Below are 21,697 nucleotides of genomic sequence, written 5' to 3'. Positions count from 1 at the left end.
TGAGGACTTCAGCCAGGTTGGGTGAAAACTTCTCAAGGTAGGGTGATCTTCAAGGGGTTAGTGTTAGGTTTTATTAAGGGGGGATTGGGTGGGTTTTAGAGTAGGGTTGGGTGTGTAGGTGGTGGGTTTTAATGTTGGGGAGGTATTGTACTTTTTTTTACAGGTAAAAGATCTGATTACTTTGGGGCAATGCCCCGCAAAAGGCCCTTTTAAGGACTATTTGTAATTTAGTATAGGGTAGGGCTTTTTTATTATTTTGGGGGGCTTTTTTATTTTATTAGGGGGATTAGATTAGGTGTAATTAGTTTAAAAAGCTTGTATTATTTTATTATTTTCTGTTATTTAGTGGGGGGGTTTTCATACTTTAGATCATTTTATTTAATTCTATTTAATTGTAGTTAATTTAGGGAATTAATATAATTGTAGTATAGTGTTAGGTGTTATTGTAACTTAGGTTAGGTTTTATTTTATAGGTAAATTTGTCTTTATTTTAACTAGGTAGCTATTAAATAGTTAATAACTATTTAATAACTATTCTACCTAGTTAAAATAAATACAAAGTTGCCTGTAAAATAAAAATAAATCCTAAGCTAGCTACAATGTAACTATTAGTTATATTGTAGCTATCTTAGGGTTTATTATATAGGTAAGTATTTAGTTTTCAATAGAAATAATTTAGCTAATTGTAGTAATTTTATTTAGATTTATTTAAATTATATTTAAGTTGGGGGGGGTTAGGGTTAGACTTAGGTTTAGGGGTTAAGAACTTTAATATAGTGGCGGCAACATTGGGGGCGGCAGATTAGGGGTTAATAAATGTAGGTAGGTGGCGGTGATGTTAGGGACAGCAGATTAGGGGTTATTAAAATGTAACTAATGTTTGCGAGGTGGGAGTGCAGCGGTTTAGGGGTTAAAATATTTATTATAGTGGCGGCGATGTCCGGTTCGGCAGATTAGGGGTTAAAATATTTATTATAGTGTTTCCGATGTAGGGGGGCCTCGGTTTAGGGGTTAATAGGTAGTTTATGGGTGTTAGTATACTTTTTAGCACTGTAGTTAAGAGTTTTATATTACGGCGTTAGACCATAAAACTCTTAACTACTGACTTTTAAATGCGGGTACCAGTCTTGACAGGAGAGAGTGTACCGCTCACTTGTTGGAAGACTCGTAATACCGGCGCTATGCAAGTCCCATTGAAAAATAGGATACGCAATTGACGTAAGTGGATTTGCGGTATTTTCGAGTCTGGCCCAAAAAGTGAGCGGTACACCTGTACCTACAAGACTCATAATACCAGCAGGTATTAAAAAGCAGCGTTGGGACCTCTCAACGCTGCTTTTTAAGGCTAACGCAAGACTCGTAATCTGGCTGTTAATCTTGCACTGGTTTTGTATATATATGTATCTCTTTGTTAAAGTCCTTTGCAGCCTTTTATTTTTCTAACACCTGAGATCTCATATATTTGAGCCCTTATAACTTTTGAGTGCAATATTTTTTAAGTAATAATTTTATTAGATACTGTTATTGTGAGTGTAACTGTAACTTTGTAATGTGTTTTTGATGTGTTTTGTGAAACTGTTTAGTTTTGCGAAACAGTTAACCAGAGCTCTGAGGTCACGGTAATCATTCTAGCATAAATCGCTATTGCACTCACGCATTCGCATTTACTTTCAACTTGTAATATGAGTACAATTTAACTTGTGTGCATGTAAAAAAAATAAGAATCGCTCACGCTCAAATGATAGCACTCCCCTCGTAATCTGACCCTTTGCAAAAATGCTTCTATATAAACCTGTCACTATTTCAGTGACATATGCACATATGTAGTGCATGCCCCATGCACCAGCATTCCAACAACATGCCAGCTCAGGCTGTGAGCAGTGACTTGTATGATGCAAATTAAGTCATTACTGATACATCTCTGCTTGTTCTTTGAGCTAGCATAGTGATTCAAGAGACATTACAACACTAAATAAATGCTAGATAGAATGATGCATTAAAAAAAAAGATTAGTCTGAGAATAACATGTAGATGTATTTTTAAGGTTTTATTAGTTGTTTAATTTTAGTTTTTATAAAACAATAGGAGCTGCCATGTTGTAACTTAGGTTACCTTCTCTGCTGTCGCCAATTAGAGACAGTTATAAATGGCTGTGTGGACTACAACAGTGTTCTGAACCGAAAAGCTCACAATTTCAGAATGGAATTACAGAAAAGGTGTCAAAATAAATAATGAAAGTATATTCTAGAATTTTTTATATTTACGATTTATCATTTTATATTATCATCTCAAAGTTTTGAATGTCCCTTTAAATAAGGCTGCATGAGGCATGTGCAGCAAATAAGTGCATGCTGCTCCAATGGTAGTATGTTACAAAAACACTTCTATTCAAAACCCAAAATGCACTCAAATGTGATTCACATTTCTTTTAATGTATTTCCTGAAGAAGGAATTGCTCTGCCAAAATTCTTTGGGTCTTTTTATCTGTGGAATAAATTATTAATGCTTAACAAACATGAGGCCCATCATAATCATTTGTTATAGGGACATGAAAACCAAAATTTGTCTTTCATGATTCAGACAGAGAAAACTTGAAAACTATCCAATTTACTTATATTATCAAATTTGCTGTAGTCTCATGGAATCTTTTGTTGAAGAGATACATAGGTAGGTGGCGTGAACATGTCTGTAGCACTACATGGAATGAGAAAATACTGCCATCTAGTGCTCTTGCACATGTATAACAAAACATGCTGCCATCTAGTGCTCTTGCACATGTATAACAAAACATGCTGCCATCTAGTGCTCTTGCACATGTATAACAAAACATGCTGCCATCTAGTGCTCTTGCACATGTATAACAAAACATGCTGCCATCTAGTGCTCTTGCACATGTATAACAAAACATGCTGCCATCTAGTGCTCTTGCACATGTATAAACAAAACATGCTGCCATCTAGTGCTCTTGCACATGTATAACAAAACATGCTGCCATATAGTGCTGATGCATACTCCTAAGCTTATAGATACCAAAGCACAAAGAAAATGTGATAGTAGAAGTTAATTGAAAAGTTGATTAAAATCGAATGCTCTATCTGAATCATGCAGGCAAATGTTTGGGTTTCATGTCCCTTTAACCCCTTAACGACCAACGACGTATGGAGTACGTCCTGCAAAAAAATGCAGTTAATGACCAAGGACGTACCCCATACGTCGTTGGTCTTTGAAAGCAGTGGAAGCGATCCTGATAGCTTCCAGCTGCTTTCATGTTATTGCAGTGATGCCTCAATATTGAGGCATCCTGCAATAACTGTTTTTAGCCATCCGATGCAGAGAGAGCCACTCTGTGGCCCTCTCTGCATCGGCTATCGATTGCCGTTATCGTTGGTGGGTGGGAGCTCATCCAGGGAGGCGGGTGGGCAGTCATTGGTGGAGGAGGGGGGAGGGATCTTGTGCGGGTGCGTGCGCGTGCACGGGCGCACGTGTGCACGTGAGGTCTATAAAAACAGCATCAATATGCTGTAGATCTGGAGGGTGGGAGAGAGGACTGGGGAGGGTGGGATTTTAAATCAAGGCATCTGGGAGAGGATGGGGGGTTGGATGTTGAGGGGGGGGGCAGCTACACTACAGAAATAAATAAAATATTTAATAAAATAAAAAAAAAAATACATTATTATTTTTCAAACTGGGTACTGGCAGACAGCTGCCAGTACCCAATATGGTGCCCAATAACGGCAGGGGGGGGGGTTAAAGAGCTGTTTGAGGGGGGATCAGGGAGGTTGGGGGCTAAGGGGGGTCCTACACAGCAGAAGAATTATTATTTTTTTTTTTTTTTTAAAAAACCCTAAAACCCCCCAAAAAACTTTTATTTTAGTACTGGCAGACTTTCTGCCAGTACTTAAGATGGCGGGGACAATTGTGGGGTGGGGGAGGGAAGGGAGCTGTTTGGGAGGGATCAGGGGGGTGGGATGTGTCAGGTGGGAGGCTGATCTCTACACTAAAGCTAAAATTAACCCTGCAAGCTCCCTACAAGCTACCTAATTAACTCCTTCACTGCTAGACATAATATACGTGTGATGCGCAGCGGCATTTAGCGACCTTCTAACTACCAAAAAGCAACGCCAAAGCCATATATGTCTGCTATTTCTGAACAAAGGGGATCCCAGAGAAGCATTTAAAACAATTTGTGCCATAATTGCACAAGCTGTTTGTAAATAATTTCAGTGAGAAACCTAAAATTGTGAAATATTTAAAGTTTTTTTTAATTTGATCGCATTTAGCGGTGAAATGGTGGCATGAAATATACCAAAATGGGCCTAGATCAATACTTGGGGTTGTTTACTACACTACACTAAAGCTAAAATTAACCCTACAAGCTCCCTACATGCTCCCTAATTAACCCCTTCACTGCTGCGCATAATACACGTGTGGTGCGCAGTGGCATTTAGCGGCCTTCTAATTACCAAAAAGCAACGTAAAAGACATATATGTCTGCTATTTCTGAACAAAAGGGATCCCAGAGAAGCATTTAAAACCATTTGTGCAATAATTGCACAAGCTGTTTGTAAATAATTTCAGTGAGAAACCTAAAGTTTGTGAAAACATTTGTGAAAAAGTGAACATTTTTTTTTATTTGATCACATTTGGTGGTGAAATGGTGGCATGAAATATACCAAAATGGGCCTAGATCAATACTTTGGCATGTCTTCTAAAAATATATATATATATATATATATATATATATATATATATATATATATATATATATATATATATATATATATATATATATATATATATATATATATATATATATATATATATACATGTTAAAGGATATTCAGGGATTCCTGACAGATATCAGTGTCCCAATGTAACTAGCGCTAATTTTGAAAAAAAGTGGTTTGGAAATAGCAAAGTGCTACTTTTATTTAGTGCCCTATAACTTGCAAAAAATGCAAAGAACATGTAAACATTGGGTATTTCTAAACTCAGGACAAAATTTAGAAACTATTTAGCATGGGTGTTTCTTGGTGGTTGTAGATGTGCAACAGATTTTGGTCAAAGTTTGAAAAAATAGTTTTTTCCATTTTTTCCTCATATTTTATAATTTTTTTAATAGTAAATTATAAGATATGATGAAAATAATGGTATCTTTAGAAATTCCATTTAATGGCGAGAAAAACGGTATATAATATGTGTGGGTACAGTAAATGAGTAAGAGGAAAATTACAGCTAAACACAAACACTACAGAAATGTAAAAATAGCCTTGGTCCCAAACGGTCAACAAATGGAAAAGTGCTCTGGTCACTAAGGGGTTAAAGCTTATCAAATGATGTATCTACAAATCTCCATAGTATTTAGGGCCAGATTTAAAGGATTATAAATCTTATAAGGTGTAACTTTAAAACACACAGATCGATTGAAATATGCTATATAAATAAACCCTAATATTTTTTTTTTAAATGAAGCCTCTTATTTACATAAAATATGTATTTTAATATCCACAGTGACATCACATACACCATCCCTCAAAATGAGCTCTCCAACATGCAGTATAATGCGCCATCTCATTTCCCTATTACAGTTATTCATCAACCTCCCCCAACGCATGCGCACCGCAATAAACAAAGACATTTGCCAGGTCTTCATATGGATTTTGTGCATGCGTATTCATTAGATGCTGCCTGTCACGGCTTTTTGCAGACTTGTACAATATGTACATAGTGCAGCGCTCAATGGTCTAATGTGCTCCAGCTGTGAATACACTGCAGTCACGTGACCGCTTGTATAGAGACATAGGCGATAAACTCCGGATTGTGAATGCGTGCGATGTACAAGAAGCTGACGTAGCTCATAGAACCCAGGTTGCCCACAGTGATTGGCTAATGCAAATTAGCCTCACAGGGGGTATGGAAATCTGCCTACTTTTGCATCGAGAGAGCAGGAAAACAGTAAGAAATGAAAAATGCAAGTTATTTGAGCGCTTTATTATTATATAGTCATGTATACAATAATTGAAAATCCTTTTTTGCCTTTTCAGTCCCTTTAACAAAATAAGACAGACAGGGGCGTACGTTCGGCTGGCATTTTTGTCTTATCTTTGCACACTACGGCTAGTGTGCAACACCGCCCCCTGCTTGTGCGCAGCCAATTGCGCATGAGCAAGGACTGTAAATATCCCTGGTGGGAAAAGTCTGGGGAGAGGATTGAAATACACCACATAACAGGGGGCGAAGAGGGTTAAGAAGCAGCTCTAATGGCCGCTGCTTCTTAACTCTCTGCTGCAGGTTCGCTCACGAGTGCAGCCGAACCTTATTAATCTTTAATGGTGTATGCCTTTTAATGCCTTTAATGGTGTATTTTGTAGGGGAAAAAAATAGATAAAGAATTTTCCTGTGATTTTTTTTTCCCGTTGTGAAGTTATCGTATTACTTGCAATGCTTAAATATCTTTTTTCTCCTTTAGTTCCATATGTACGTACAAGTGATGAGTGCTTCAAACATGATACCTTTCCCTACCATATTGCAGAAGAGCTCACAGATCCAGACCATTACGTGAACCAATGTTTACATCCTTTCTGTTCTAAAAATACTGAAAACTATATAACTTTTCAATTTTTTTTTATTTTTGTTTCTCTTATGTTCATGTACTCTTGGGGTGCTTTGTGTCTATTCTGATGGACAATATACTCAGGCAATTAGCTGTGAAGATTTAATTGTATTCAAAGTTGCAGCAGGAACCATTTCAAATGGTGCTGGGCTCCTGCTCTTTATTCTGCCCTATAATTGTTTATTTCTTCTGCTGCCTCTTGCCTACATAGATTTTCTATAGCAAAATCTGCAATGTTCAAATTGTCAGTATAAGTCGCAGTTTCAAATGACAAAATAAAGGTAAAGGAACTATTTGAAGAGAAAAAAAAAAAACAACAAAAAACAAGACTCTCTAACAGATAAAATGGGTCACTGAGAACACACTAAATTGGGAAAATGTTACACTACATTGTCCCTTTTAAGTCAAAATTAAACATTTATGGTTTAAATTGAGCGTGTAATGTTAAAATAAAATGTTACTATTTACTATTATCAAATGAGCTCCATTCTCTTGATATTTAATTGAAAATATTTTTATTGAATTTTTCTTCTTAGTTACAAAACAAAGTAAATGCAATTGTCACATCAGCATAATTTGAAATACATTGAGGCAAAACTCGGCAGGTCAGCATAATATATAAACATCAATGAATTTAACCGTACAAATTAGGTCACATTGCGAACCAAACTCAATAAGCAATAGGTACTCCCAGAACCTTAGGATATCAACCCACAACTCTGGCTTCAGAAAACATAATCCACGGTTCCCAGACAGAGACAAACTGTTCCACAGTGTCCAGCATAATAGCTGCATTGTTACTCATTTGGTAATAATACCCAATTTTATTTAAAATAATCTGGAAATTAGGAATCTCAACTTTCCAATACTGGGCTTTTGTTAATCTTACTATAGTAAAGATGGTAGAAATAAATTTGTTTAGCGCCCTATTAAACCCTGGTATAGGCTCATGCAGGAGGGCTTGAGTGGCCGACACTCTCAAAGTGCGCCCGAAAATGTTGCCTAATAGACTAAAGGTTTGTAACCAAATATTTGCTACCCGTGGGCAGTCCCACCACATATGTGAATAGGTACCTATCTCATCACACCCTCTTAGACATTTTCTGTTACCTGTCTCTAAATTATGCAGTCTCGAGGGGTGAAAGTACCAACGAAAAGCAGTCTTCATGTAATTTTATTTTAAATGAGCACATATAGAAAAGGAGGGTCCCCTAAACAAAACATCATTCCATTTATCTAAAGACCAAGTAAACTGAAACTCTTCTTCCCACTTTTGCATAAAAGGAAGCTTGTGAGTCGTTGGTGGAGAGTTAAAAATGGCATATAGTCCAGTAATGGTCCCTCTCATTCTCTGTCTAGCTAAGCAGATTTGTTCTAGGTATGTGGTGTTCCCTTTATATGAGGTACCTATCACCTCACAAACTCTTGCCTTCAACTGAAGATATTGATACCCACTGGGCCTATCCTGTTCGTTAAGGCTAGCATATGTGTTAAAGTCCATAAAGTTCTGTCCCCTCAAGGTGTCAGCAATTCTGTACAACCCCCTATTTGCCCACTTATTCTGGAGCCCCACGTCAAGTGTAGTAGAAAGTGTTATTAGTGGTGTTGCCTTAGAAGTATCTGAGATTAGCTTACATTTGGTAGACAAAGAGTCCCATAACGAGACAGAGTGTGCTACTGCTGCAAAAGTTTTTCCATATATTAGGCCTGTGAGATCTCCCAGTCCACAAAAGTTTATAGATTGGCTCCACCCCAACCATATCAGATTCTAATTGCACCCACTGAATATTATCAACCTTGTTGTGCCATAAAGCAGTCTGGGCCATACGGGCCGCATGGTAATAAGCTAGAAAATCCGGCAATCCCATCCCTCCTCTTCTTCTACTTCTACAAAGTGTTTGTCTATTAGTTCTTGCTCTTTTTCCTTGCCAAATAAACTAAATTACATATTTCTGGAGTTGTGTTAGTGTTTTGGATGGCACAGAGACTGGTAAGCATCTGAAAAGATATAAAATCTTTGGGAGAATTGTCATTTTAATACCAATTATTCTGCCATATAACAAAATTTTCAACTTTTCCCAATTCTGTAACAAATTTTTAATTTGCGATATCAAAGGAGTGTAGTTTAACTGAAGCAGATCCTCAGTCCTATTTGTGAGCATCACTCCCAAGTACTTCATTCCCTTCTCAGCCCATGAGAAAGAAAAATTAAGATCTATTAGCTTTTTAGTGTGTGTTGGTAAGTTTACACTAACAGCCTCACACTTATCCTTATTAATTTTATAGCCTGATATTTCCGCAAACTTATCTATAGTGGAATACAACACTGGAAGAGAAATAAGTGGCCTTGTAATCGATAGAATAATATAATCTGCAAAAAGACTAATTTTATATTCTTTTGCTTTTATATGTATGCCTGTAATATCTACATTTCGTCTGATGCTGGCCGCTAAGGGTTCAATACACAGGGCAAATAAAAGCGGGGAGAGAGGGCATCCCTGTCTAGTAGCATTTGCAATTTCGATGGGCCCTGACTTATACCCCGCAATTTTAACAAAAGCTGAGGGATGAGAATAAATCACAGAGATCGCTTTTCTAAAGTTTCCCGATATGCCAAACGCATCCAACACCTTATCAAGATAATCCCAGTAAATACGGTCGAATGCCTTCTCTGCATCCAAGGAAAGTAACAGAGAAGGGATCCTGTTAACCGATGCAAGGTTGATCAAATCAATCACCTTTCTCACATTATCCGGAGCCTCCCTGTTCACTATGAAACCCACCTGATCCAGATGGACTAATTTAGGCATTAGTTTGTTGAGTCTGGTAGCTAAAATTTTAGAAAAAATCTTTATGTCTTGATTAATTAAAGATATAGGACGATAATTTTTGCAATGCTGCTTATTTTCGCCTGGCTTCGGAATCACTGAAATTCGTGCTAGTAAGAATTCTTTTGGGATATGTCCCCCTTTCAACATATGGTTAAAGGTGACCATCAATAAGGGGCCTAATTCGTCTAAAAATGTCTTATAAAAGATACCGGTGTATCCATCCGGACCAGGTGCTTTATTAATATTAAGCTAATGTGATAGGTGCGTTTAGCCCGTCTACATCTTCTGTGTCTAGCTTAGGTATATCATCATGGCCCAAAAACTCCTGGTAGATTTCAGATTGTCGGGGATTCCTATCTCCCCTAGGGCATTCTCTTGATATTTATTTATTAAGAGTAAATCTAGGTAGGTTCCTGGGAGCTGAGGAGCATGCATGTGTCTTTAGAACTCTATGGCATCAGTTTTTGCAACAATGTTTGAAGCAGTATTATACATTGTTGCAAACACTGTTGCCATAATAGTGTAAAGGCTCATACACTCATGAGCTCATATAGATGCCAAGAAAACAAAGCAAACTTGAAAGTTTTGTAAAATTGCATGCTTTAATTGTATCAGGTTTAACTTGATTGCAGCTTTAGGAGAAGTACTGCAGCTCCTACCTAGGGTTGCCACCTCGGCCATGTTTTCCTGGATGCTTATGAGTTACACATGCTGCAGGGTAAACAGGGAGGAACATGTATTGTGCCTCTGGAAAATATAATGAAGAGCACAATACATGTTCCTACCTGCATGCCCTGTAGCATGTGTAACTCATAAGCATCCAGGAAAACATGCCTGAGGTGGCAACCCCACTCCTACAGGACATTGGGTTTCCAGTGCATCAGATTGTATAGTTTTTAAAATCCAAAACTGCATCTGTTAAAGGGACACTGAACCCATTTTTTTTATTTCTTGATTCAGATAGAGCATGCAATTTTAAGCCACATTCTAATTTATACCTATTATCAATTTTTCTTCGTTCTCTTGCTTTCTTTATTTGAAAAAGAAGGCATCAAAGCTATTTTTTGGGTTCAGAACCATGGAAAGCACTTGTTTATTGGTGGGTGAATGTATCCACCAATCAGCAAGAACAACACAGTTTGTTCACCAAAAATGGGCCGGCATCTAAACTTACATTCTTGCATTTCAAATAAAGATACCAAGAGTATGAAGACAATTTGATAATAGGGGTCAATTAGAAAGTTGCTTAAATTGCATGCTCTATCTGAATCACAAAAGAAAAAAATGGGGTTCAGTGTCTCTTTAAGATTAAGTTAAGTTTAACCTATTGGTTGCCTTCCATTTGCAGTTAGTGGGATAACAAGAGTCTGTTAGGTTTGTCACACTCAAAATATAATACACAGTATTATTTCCATAGTAATTAGTAATGTGTAAGTTTGATAGTATTTCAGGAATGTTGTCTCTCTTTAAGTCTGACTTACATCTGCCCAATGAAGCCAAGTCCACAGTGTTCAAATCTCCTTCTGAAATGAGAGCAATATGATTCTTACAAATTTAGTGTGGGGGGGTTCAACATGGCTGAGTTCTGTATCTTCTGCACACTTTAATTCTTGAGAAGAAGACAAGCATCTCTGATGTAATATGCCAACCCAAAACTTCTAGGAAACAAAAATAGGAAATAAAACTTTAAAATAGAAGGTAAGATATAAATATGCAAAAGGCAGTCACATATCCACATGCTGCATTCCTGTAACAGAAGCAGTGAAATAGCTGGCAGATATAACTGCAACACGTTACAGAATCTGATATTTGTATGAGATGTTTCATGTGCTTTCTTGCAGTGTTGTTTCATTAAAAACTCGCTAAGCCCTTACAGTTACAATTCAGCTGGGATATGTTTTCACAAGTAAAAATACAAGTAATAAATTATTTCAAATCTGTTCTTAGTGAGGAAATAGAAATACATGACTTAGCTTAGCTCATTCATGTCTTTTTATTCTTTTCTAACCATTCAAACCTAGAAATATGCATATATTTGTGTGTGCGCATGCATGAGTGTGTGTGCATGCATGTGTATAATATATATATATATATATATATATATATATATATATATATATATATATATATATATATATATAACCATGGTTTCTGGTCCAGAGAGAGAAATGTTCTATTACACTAATTATTGAATTTAGGAACAAGCCTACATGATTCCTCTTTCTCTATATTTTCTGAATAGTATGGAAATAGTTTAATTTTCCATGTGTTTTTATGTGTGCATATGAATGTGTGTGTGTATATATGTGTATGTGTGTATATGTGCATGTATGTGTGTGTGTGTGTGTGTATATGGGTATGTATGTATGTGTGTGTGTGTATATGTGTGTATATGTGTATGTATATGTGCATGTGTGTATGTGTGTATGTGTGTATATGTGTATGTATGTGTGTGTGTAGGGTGTGTATGTGTGTGTGTGTGTATATGTGTATTTATGTGTGTGTGTGTGTATATGTGTGTGTGTATATATGTGTGTGTATATGTGTATGTGTGTGTGTGTGTGTGTATGTGAATATGTGTGTGTATATGTACATGTGTATGTGTGTGTGTATGTGTGTGTATATGTGTATGTATGTGTATGAATATGTATGTGTGTGTATGTGTATATGTGTGTGTGTGTGTGAGTATATATGTGTGTGTATGTGTGTGTATATGTGTATGTATGTATGTGTGTGTGTGCATGTGTGTGTGTATATGTGTATGTATGTGTGTGTGTATATGTGTATGTATGTGTGTGTGTATATATGTGTGTGTATGTGTGTGCGTATGTATGTGTGTGTATGTATGTGTGTGTGTGTATGTGTGTGTACATGTATACATGCACAAACATATGTTGATTGTAGTAACTGTGTTAGTCCAGTGATTAAGATGCATACAAGTATGACAGTATGTATTAATAACTTTTATTGGCTTACAATGTATGTTTTTTTAATGCATGGTTAGTCTAGTAATAGTTACTGTTACTTACAGTAATTCTCTTGTATTTTGGCATGTGTGTTTGAGTATTACTACTTTTCCAGGGACATTGTACACTATATTTTTCTTTGCATAAATGTTTTGTAGATGATCCATATAAATAAAGTTTTGCTTATTTTTTAATAACATTGTGCTTTGTGCTGATTTTTAGACTCCTAACCAAGTCCTGCAGTACCAGATGTATACAGGCGTTTACAGACTCCTGCAGGCTCCTGTTTGTTATCTGCCTTTTCATATGCAGGGAAGGGGGAAGGTGGGGAGTCTCTGCTCTTTTTGTTTGCCCAGCCCCTTTCACTGGGTGTCCCAGACTACCTCATCAACAGTGCTAAACTGGGAGTTTCTAAGTAAATTTTTAAAAGGTTTTATATTATATGTTTAGATCAGTATCTATGCATGTTCTTCTTTATAGTAGTGTCTATTACATGCAATTATATAAAAATTGGTGTATACTGTCCCTTTAAGGACTCACAGAAATATCCAGAATTTCCAATGAAAATTTGCTTTTTTTCAAAGTATTACTCAATCTGTCCCATATGTTAATGTTATAATTAGAGACATTTGTTTCTGCTGAGAGTTTTCTGAATGATATTTGATTCAACATGATTGCTTACAATTAGTATATACAGTAAAGTACAATATAACTGTTTACAAAAATAGAAGAAAAAAACACCTCAAGGCAATACCTACTTCAGCATTTCAAGGATTTGCGTGTTCTGTAGAATATAATGTAAGTTTTTAAGACTTTACACCATTTGCTTTCCTTGAAAAAGCAGGTTTCTGTATTTTTTTTTAAAAGCAAGCTTTAAACCGTGAATATAAAATGTGCTAAATTATTTAATTGATTGTAATGTTAAACATTTTATTATATACAATATTGTTCATACAAATCACTAACAAAGAAAGCTTTTAGCAGGTATATTTTTTTTCCTTTCCATTAAAAAGACAATAGCAATTTCATACAAATAATAAGTTCTCTGGAGGTTTGACCCAATATGACCTGCATTTGTCCTTTAGTTCTATAGGACAATAGCCAAAACAGCGTGCAGCTATATAGCTGGTGGTTAAAACAGGGGCAATAAATATCAGCCTGTAACTCTTTTTAATCCTTCTCTTCACAATGAAGCTTCTAAAATCAAAACAGTCTGAAATAACCCGCAGCTCTGCTCTGTACTCTTACACCTAATGGAGACCGTGAGCTGAGCTGATATTGGAAATCTTTCAGTTGACTGTAAAAAGCAACTGGCTCTATAAAAGCGTTTAGCCTGGGGCTAGTTGTTTATGTCCTTGCAAAGCATGCTGCCTGTCACATAAACCCAAGAGTTATAGCAGGAATAAAGCAGCAAAAGAATTCTGCTGTAGCCAATATTAGCTGAGCCTGATAACATACACAGTAAAGTCCCAAAGCTTCACATCAATATAACTATTACAGGAAGCACACACTGTGCTTATACAGCATCAGTCAGGGTAGTGGATCCCAATTACTGAGTCACATGTACAACGCCCACTAGATAAAGGTCCACGTTGGAGTTTGTTACATAGTATAAAAGACCCCCCAAACATTGTATCTATTAAACGTTTTATTGTAGCATGATGTTATAATAATCAATGGGTAAATACGTCCACAAACTTTTAGTTCATTGCTCTGTAAAGTTGTATCCAGTTCAAATGGTCTCAGCTGAAAATAAACCAGAATCCTTTATAAATGTATAAACCCATCCTTTTTTGAAAGAAGGTTCAGTCCAACTTGGAAACTGTTTGTGCTGCAATATGTAATTTAGGTTAAAAATATGTATGGAAAAAAAATCCCACAATGCAATGTCCACTTTTAACAAATTCCCTAATACCAGAAGAGAAATAACATCTTCTATACACCTTATATACAAGGAGTGCTATCTGGTAATATACATACCACACAATGGTTCTCAAACTAACCACATCCATCCTGTTACTACTGAAATCTATATATGTAAAACATCCCATTTCCTAATTATGAGCCATTAAGTAATAAACAAACCACACACCACTGATATTAAAAATGATTAAAACTCCCACCTGTAATGACTCTGCTCACACATTAGTAAATGTATTTTTTACACCATTAATAGTAATACATTTTGGACTTCCAACAGCCAGAGATGAATAAAAGTACGATGATTTGCAGATAGGTGAGTGCTGCCTTTGGCTTCTGCCTTACCTGAAGACATCTGGGGCCAGCAGTACTAATCCAGTGGCTGGGGCTGACAGGACGACTCACCACCTGCCACTAGCACCTATAACAAAGCCACAGCCATCACGTGGAGGAAGGCAGGCTGGGTGCCCATTGGCTGTCCATCTGAGGGTTTTGGCCCTGGATTGGTCGGGGAGTGTAGTGGGCGTGGGTGATAGCCCCCCACTCTGTGTCCTGCGTGTCTTTGTGCTGCGCTTGTAGTGTAAGATCCATCCATACTCCTGCAGGAGCTCCGCTATGTCTGCTGCCCCTCTGCTTGTCCAGCGGCCGGAGGTACTGAGAGGTGGCACTGGAAGGGAGCAAAGCCATTTTTAAGGAGACACGGAGCTACAAAGAAGCACGGAGCGTTACAAATGAGAACAAATCCTGTGCTAGGGGAAAGTAAACCTGCGAGAGTACAAAGCTCACTGTAAAGCAGCATAGGCTGCTATCATAGGGTATATTGTTCATATACCAGGGAGCGTTATAGTGGGAAAGTGCTCTAAGTAGGGGCTCGGATCTTCGGGAAGCCAAAGGGGGCTGCAGCCAAACCGAGCACTGTAAGAAATCAGATAATACGAGTGAATCATAAAGAGGCTCAAACGGTGGCAGTTACTCTTCCATCTAGGATCTGCTTGAGGTCCATGACCCAACTGCATTGACCACAGCTAGCAAGGGTCAGTTTCAGAGCACTTTGTGCGTGTACAAGCGACTCCACCCGCGCTATGTGGGGTGTGGAGGTGCTGATGGCCCTAGCGTGGCTGTCAGGGCTGGCATATGGGCAGAATGAGACCGAGCCCATTCTACTGGAGGGCAAGTGCCTAGTGGTGTGTGACTCCAACCCAACTTCTGACCCAACTGGAACCGCGCTGGGCATCTCTGTGCGCTCTGGGAGTGCCAAGGTTGCATTTTCCGCTATTAGGAGCACCAACCATGAGCCATCCGAAATGAGCAACAGAACAATGGTCATTTACTTCGACCAGGTAAATAAAGAGCTGGGGAATCATTTGCAAACTTCCTTAAGTGATGGGAGAGGGGATGTTGACAAGTTGTGCTAGATACCTAATATAGGTGTGTGTGTTTGTGTAACAGTGAGTGTGTGTATTGTATCAAAAAGACATAGAAGTGTATTTGAGTGTATGTAAGAGTGAAGATGACAGGCTGATACATGTATTTAGATAGATAGATACATACTACTTGATTGACGGATACATTGTGAACCTTAATCATGTATATTGTGCTGTAATTGCATTATAGCAGACAAGAGTGCAACTAATTAAAAGTGAATATACGGAGATATAGGGGGGTCAATGCAGATTTCTTTGTCTTCTGTATATGTCTTCTGTATATGTCAATACTAATATAACATAGTAACTGCTGATTTTCTATATTTAGATTATCAATCATATTTTATTTTATTTAAAAATGTATAAATGTCTACTAATCCGGGACTCGTTGAAACTGTGAGTTAAAGTATTTTGATGCCATCCTTTTGAGAAGGAACTATTATTATAAGTAAGATATATTAGGCTTTCCAAAATATGTAACAGGAGATATGTTCCCTAAACCACAAAACCCACTAAAACAAAAGAGCTAAAATACTCTGAGAAAACATATTCTTCATTGTTTTCTATCAGCAGCCTTTCCCTTGTATTCATAACTCTCCAGTGAAGTGCATATCAAGCTTTGAATAGTTCCACCACCCATGAGAACCAATTCCATGCATATTGGATAATATATGAATTGAAGAGTATTGACTCTTTTATGAATTTCTGAGATGTTGGTGAACGCAAGGTAAAAAGATATGAACCAGTTAGCAATAAATACTCATATTTTCCAAACGTGCAAGATCAACTACTTCCTGACGCTCAATTCACACAGTACAAAGATCAATTGTGGAGAGTGAATGCTGCACGCTATCTAATCAGGACCTTGGACAGAGACATTTCCTATTTTACTCTGCCTCAAATATAACATCATTCAATCTCAGAAATATAGCACTTCTGCTATATGATATAAAAAAAATGTAACGCAATGTGAGCAAAATATTAAAGTGTCCCTGTTATAAGCATCCATGTAAAAAAAATAAAATAAATATATATATATATATATATAAGGGTGTGAAATTTAGCAATGTGACACAAGCCAGATATAAAAAAATAAAATAAGCAGTTGAAGTGGCTTTCTGGCTTCTGGTAAGTAAATGTGTGTGTGTGTGTGTGTGTTATCCACATGGTGTTTTTTTATATGACTTAATAGCCAATTTGTTTCCACTGAGAGCTGATTTAGGGTTTGATGTTATACACCACCCTGCTAGTTAAATAAATCATATAATTATATGTTTCCTGCCTGTGTCATCGAAGTCTAAATTATTCCTTGTAAATGTTTTTCTCTAAAGATCTTGGTCAATATTGGAGGCAATTTCGACTCAGAGAGAAGCACTTTCATATCACCCAGGAAAGGAATTTACAGCTTCAACTTCCACGTGGTGAAAGTATATAACCGACAGACTATTCAGGTCAGACTCTATTTTAGTGAACACACGACATTATATAAACAGATAATTCAATCTTATCTGGAGCCTAGTGCCTGAAGTGTATTACATTTAATGTCACCCTATATAATATCATAACTAAAGACAGTGATATAACTATACCTTAATTCTGTAACTTTCTCTAAAATATAAATAGTTTGAGATTTTATTATGAAATGGTTAATTCCGCTTGCAATTAATACACCTGATAAAAATATTACTGGTAATTAATTATGTGAAAATTAATATCAACAAAATAATTTTAGTGCCACAGTCTCAGCTGTGTTGCATTTACTAATTGATGTAACACCTATGCACTTGTGCTTGATTTTATTTAGTTGATATTTTTATTTCCAAGCACATCTTTGACTATACATATGCTCATTAATCAACGACTGTTAATTGTTTGATTAATTAAAAGCTGGTGCGTCTCTGTTGGTTAAAAGAAATCATTGGATTTGTAACACCTCTTTGCAAATAGAGTTTATTAAAACTCAGTTTCAAGTATTTTGAATTTTGCTTATCTTATAAATAAACACGACTGTTCTACAAACTATGTTAATTTGAAATAATTATGTTCAGTGCTTTATAACTGAAATTATTTATTTCATTAATTATAGAATGGCTGTCATTACACGTGCCCTTTTCCAATTCCCAAAGGGTGGAAACCTTATACCAGCTCACTTTCAGTTAATGAGATAATACTTTAATAATATTGGAGGAGACCAAAACCAAAGTGCAAATATATCTACATTTAAATTATTTTCTCTAACTGACTCTGAAAGGGGTTTGACACATTAAAAAAATAACAATAAAATCAAATAATATATCAAATACGTTTACAAATGAATAATGCACATTATAATATACACTATTGACCGACTACATTTCATATCTACAACTTCCTACTTTATAGGTGCTATTGTAGCAACAATAGCTTTTTATGCACTTCCTTGGGATTCAAAAACAATTTATTTAGGGAGTGAGATCGTATTCACCAACCCTTCCATAGGAGAATATTAACTCTTGGCCTTTGACAATTTTGGCTAAAAAGCAAACATCTGCTTTTTATGCTCGGTATAATTTGGCTGCTGTGGGATTCACCAAGAGCAGGTGCTTTATCATGACAGTGACTTCTCCCTCTGAAGCAAAAGTCATTATTTATTTAACTCATTCGTAGCAAGAATGGCTGGTAACATATACCACTTTATATATCACCAGTCAAGCACTAGTGGGAATTCAGTAGCACACGCTATTAGGGTCACTGCCAAGACCATAAACTCACACTACAAATGTACATACATATAGAAGCAAAAGAATTAGGAGTACATATAACAGCAAAATAAAAAAAAAGCCATCTTTATTCACATCAATGATCCAGGGAATAGCCTACGTTTTTAGGTCTCTCCCTATTCATATTTTATTGCTCCAACATATGAGAGATTTCCCAGCATCTTTGATGTGCATACTTATACATTTTTTTAATTGTATTGTGCAGTTATATTACTACTTGTTGGGGGGGGGGGGGTGCCACTTCCACGTTGTCATTTTATCTCCAGTATAACTCTTACCCAGTCCCAACTATTGTGAACCTCATCCTGAAATAAAACATTTTAGTTTTATAATCAGAAATGTTCTTAATTGGTTATGCTTTTGTTACCCTTCTTTGTAACTAAAGTTATTAAACTCTCCCATGAAACGTTGCAATATAAGTCACATCATAGAAGTTCAGTTTGAATTTCGCCTAGTTTCTGTAGTGAAATATAATATAAATCATACCAATATACAACACTATACTGATTGATAATGCAATTTTTAAAATGGTTTGCCAATGGCTTTAACAGTGTTGCTTTATTGTGAATTGTATATTATAATCCTTCCCAATAAAAACATCACTTAGTTATCACAAAATCTCATAGCAGAATTCAGAAAACCATCAGTCAAAATTACATTAGACTCTATTTGCTAAGAATTTAGTCATTTCCTTTGTCACTGTATGTGAGTTTTAACAATTGTTTATGTAGTAATATATACTTGTCAGTTTGTCTGCTGGGATTCTTGCGATCTGTTTAGCAAAAACACAAAGTGATAGCTTCTATCTAGTGAGACAATCGCCTTCATTAATATTTTATGCAACTATTACATAATGTCATTCACCCACGTCCAATATGTGTTTACATTTAATTTAAATGATAAATACAATAGAATAGTTATTGAAGACTGGTTCTCCTCTTTTGTACAAACATTCACTTTAGTGTATATATATTTGTATAGTCAAGCTGGATAGTAAATATATAAATTATAATGAATTAACTCCCACTCTAGCATATTTGTCCTTATATATCTAGCTAGTATTTATAAGTTGGGGGAATAATCTCTGCCTTTGAACAATTGTTGTTACTTTGAATAACTAAGAGTCTTTATAAAGAACGCACACACATATACATAAACATATACACATATAAAGACACAAACAAACATACACACACACATACATATACACACATACACAAATACAAACGCATATACACACATATATAATACACACACATATGTAAGTATATATATATATATATATATATATATATATATATATATATATGTATGTATATATATATATATGTATATATATATATATATATATATATATATATATATATATATATATATATATATATATATATATATATATATATATATATATATATATATATATATATATATATGTGTGTGTGTGTGTGCCTTAATTCGTTAGGGCAGAACTATCCAATCACTACTATACTTCTATAATTACATGATAACCTTTATTGGAACACACTATTTGAACAACCTTACAGACCTTTTAATCTAAGCCTACATTCTATATTATTAGGCAATCACATAAAAATGGCTGACCAATTACATATTTATATGACTTATTAAAGTTCAGCTTTCCATAAACCTGCCCATTGATTCATTTTTTTTTTATTTCTTTGCCCCTGTAGGTAAGTTTGATTTTGAATGGCTGGCCAGTTATCTCTGCCTTTGCTGGTGACCAGGATGTGACAAGGGAAGCAGCCAGTAATGGAGTTCTTATTCAAATGGAGAAAGGGGACAGCGTGTACCTAAAACTGGAAAAGGGGGACCTAATGGGCGGCTGGAAATACTCCACGTTCTCTGGGTTCCTGCTCTTTCCACTTTAAAATGACTCTTTATCCAGAGAGCAGAAAGTGATATGAAGATGAAGGTTTGCTATTGACCCCACAAATAGATGCACTTGGCAGACCTGGACGGACAATAAAATATACTAGAAGTCTCTGCATATCTAATTGTATGTGCACATGCTATGGAAACTTTATTAATGTTACAGATAAAAGACTGGCGAGTTAATCCGGCATTTTATCCAAAGGGCACCTTTGTCTACAATTGATCACTGCCCATATCCCTTAATCATGGATTTTATTGCATACATCAATTTCAGTTCATCATTGTGCTTTACACTACATTCCATAGTCTAGGCAGAAAGATATTATTTAACCTATGTTTTTAATATTAATTAATATATATAAAAAATTATTTTCAACATTACCTTGGCACTTCATTTTCTGGATTTCAAAACATCCTAATATTTTCTTATATTGTCTTGATGGATATGGAAGTATCTTTGGACACAGAGTAAGGATAAGAGTTCTTAAAGGTTCACTGTAAATGAGTGATTGTGGAATAAAAAGCTGCTAATGTGATGCTTGTTCTGCTCTGTGAATTTGTAGCCCAAATCCATGCGATTATAAACAATAACCAATTAAATATTCTACTCTGTAATATAGGTGTGAATGCAGGAATGGTAACTGTGTTGTCGCTTGGAGCTCAAAATCTTTAATAGTAGGCTCTTATTTTTGTTAATTAGACATAGAATTTGTAAATGATATAACGCCCAGTCAAAGTCAAGCGGAATATTTATTCTTTCAGTATTGTTAGTCAGCAATTCTTTGTTGCCTTTTTTTTCTCTCTCTCTGACGTTTCAAATAACGTTTTACATTTTATCGAAGAATATTAGTTGGATTTTAGATTGTTCTTTTATTTAAATTGTACATTTTGGCAAATAAATTGTAATTTTATTTTGATTCTTATTACAAAATCTACACACACTAATTTAAAAACTGAAACCAATACTTTATAATTGCATTCATAGTTTATGTGCCTCACAGAATATATGAGTGTATATATATATATAAATATATATATATATATATATATATATATATATATATATATATATATATATATATATATATATATATATACACACGTGTGTGTGATCGTATGCACACACACACACACACACATATATATATATATATATGTGTGTGTATATATATATATATATATATATATATATATATATATATATATATATATATACATGCATATAATATATATATATATATATATATATATATAAAAACACACACATTGTGTGAAATGTAACTATATGAGA

The 21,697-nt window shown here is 35.6% G+C and overlaps 1 protein-coding gene and 1 long non-coding RNA gene across 2 annotated transcripts in view; one reads left to right on the top strand and one right to left on the bottom strand.

Annotated features, from left to right (window-relative positions):
• Positions 1 to 10,975, bottom strand: part of LOC128640401 (uncharacterized) — a 98,807-nt gene extending 87,832 nt beyond the window's left edge. Inside the window, exon 1 of the long non-coding RNA XR_008399341.1 lies at positions 10,926 to 10,975. This is a non-coding gene — a long non-coding RNA (uncharacterized LOC128640401). The remainder of the gene's footprint in view (positions 1 to 10,925) is intronic.
• Positions 10,976 to 15,412: 4,437 nt separating this feature from the next.
• CBLN1 (cerebellin 1 precursor) lies at positions 15,413 to 21,125 on the top strand. The gene is made up of 3 exons (XM_053692888.1): positions 15,413 to 15,670; positions 17,086 to 17,205; positions 20,205 to 21,125. Exons 1-3 carry the CDS (start codon positions 15,413 to 15,415, stop codon positions 20,400 to 20,402), a joined length of 576 nt encoding a protein of 191 aa, XP_053548863.1. The 3' UTR covers positions 20,403 to 21,125.
• Positions 21,126 to 21,697: the final 572 nt, after the last annotated feature.

The sequence above is a fragment of the Bombina bombina genome, chromosome 1 (genome assembly GCF_027579735.1).
Source record: "Bombina bombina isolate aBomBom1 chromosome 1, aBomBom1.pri, whole genome shotgun sequence".
Lineage (NCBI taxonomy): Eukaryota > Metazoa > Chordata > Amphibia > Anura > Bombinatoridae > Bombina > Bombina bombina.
The sequence above is the reverse complement of the archived record's forward strand: the minus strand, read 5'-3'. Positions and strand labels throughout refer to the sequence as shown.

What these genes read in the sequence shown, in the direction of transcription:
- CBLN1 (XM_053692888.1), top strand. Translation starts at nt 15,413, where the DNA reads ATGTGGGGTGTGGAGGTGCTGATGGCCCTAGCGTGGCTGTCAGGGCTG. An exon ending in TGGTCATTTACTTCGACCAG is followed by an intron (nt 15,671 to 17,085) that starts GTAAATAAAGAG and finishes TTTTCTCTAAAG; the next exon opens with ATCTTGGTCAATATTGGAGG. An exon ending in ATAACCGACAGACTATTCAG is followed by an intron (nt 17,206 to 20,204) that starts GTCAGACTCTAT and finishes TTGCCCCTGTAG; the next exon opens with GTAAGTTTGATTTTGAATGG.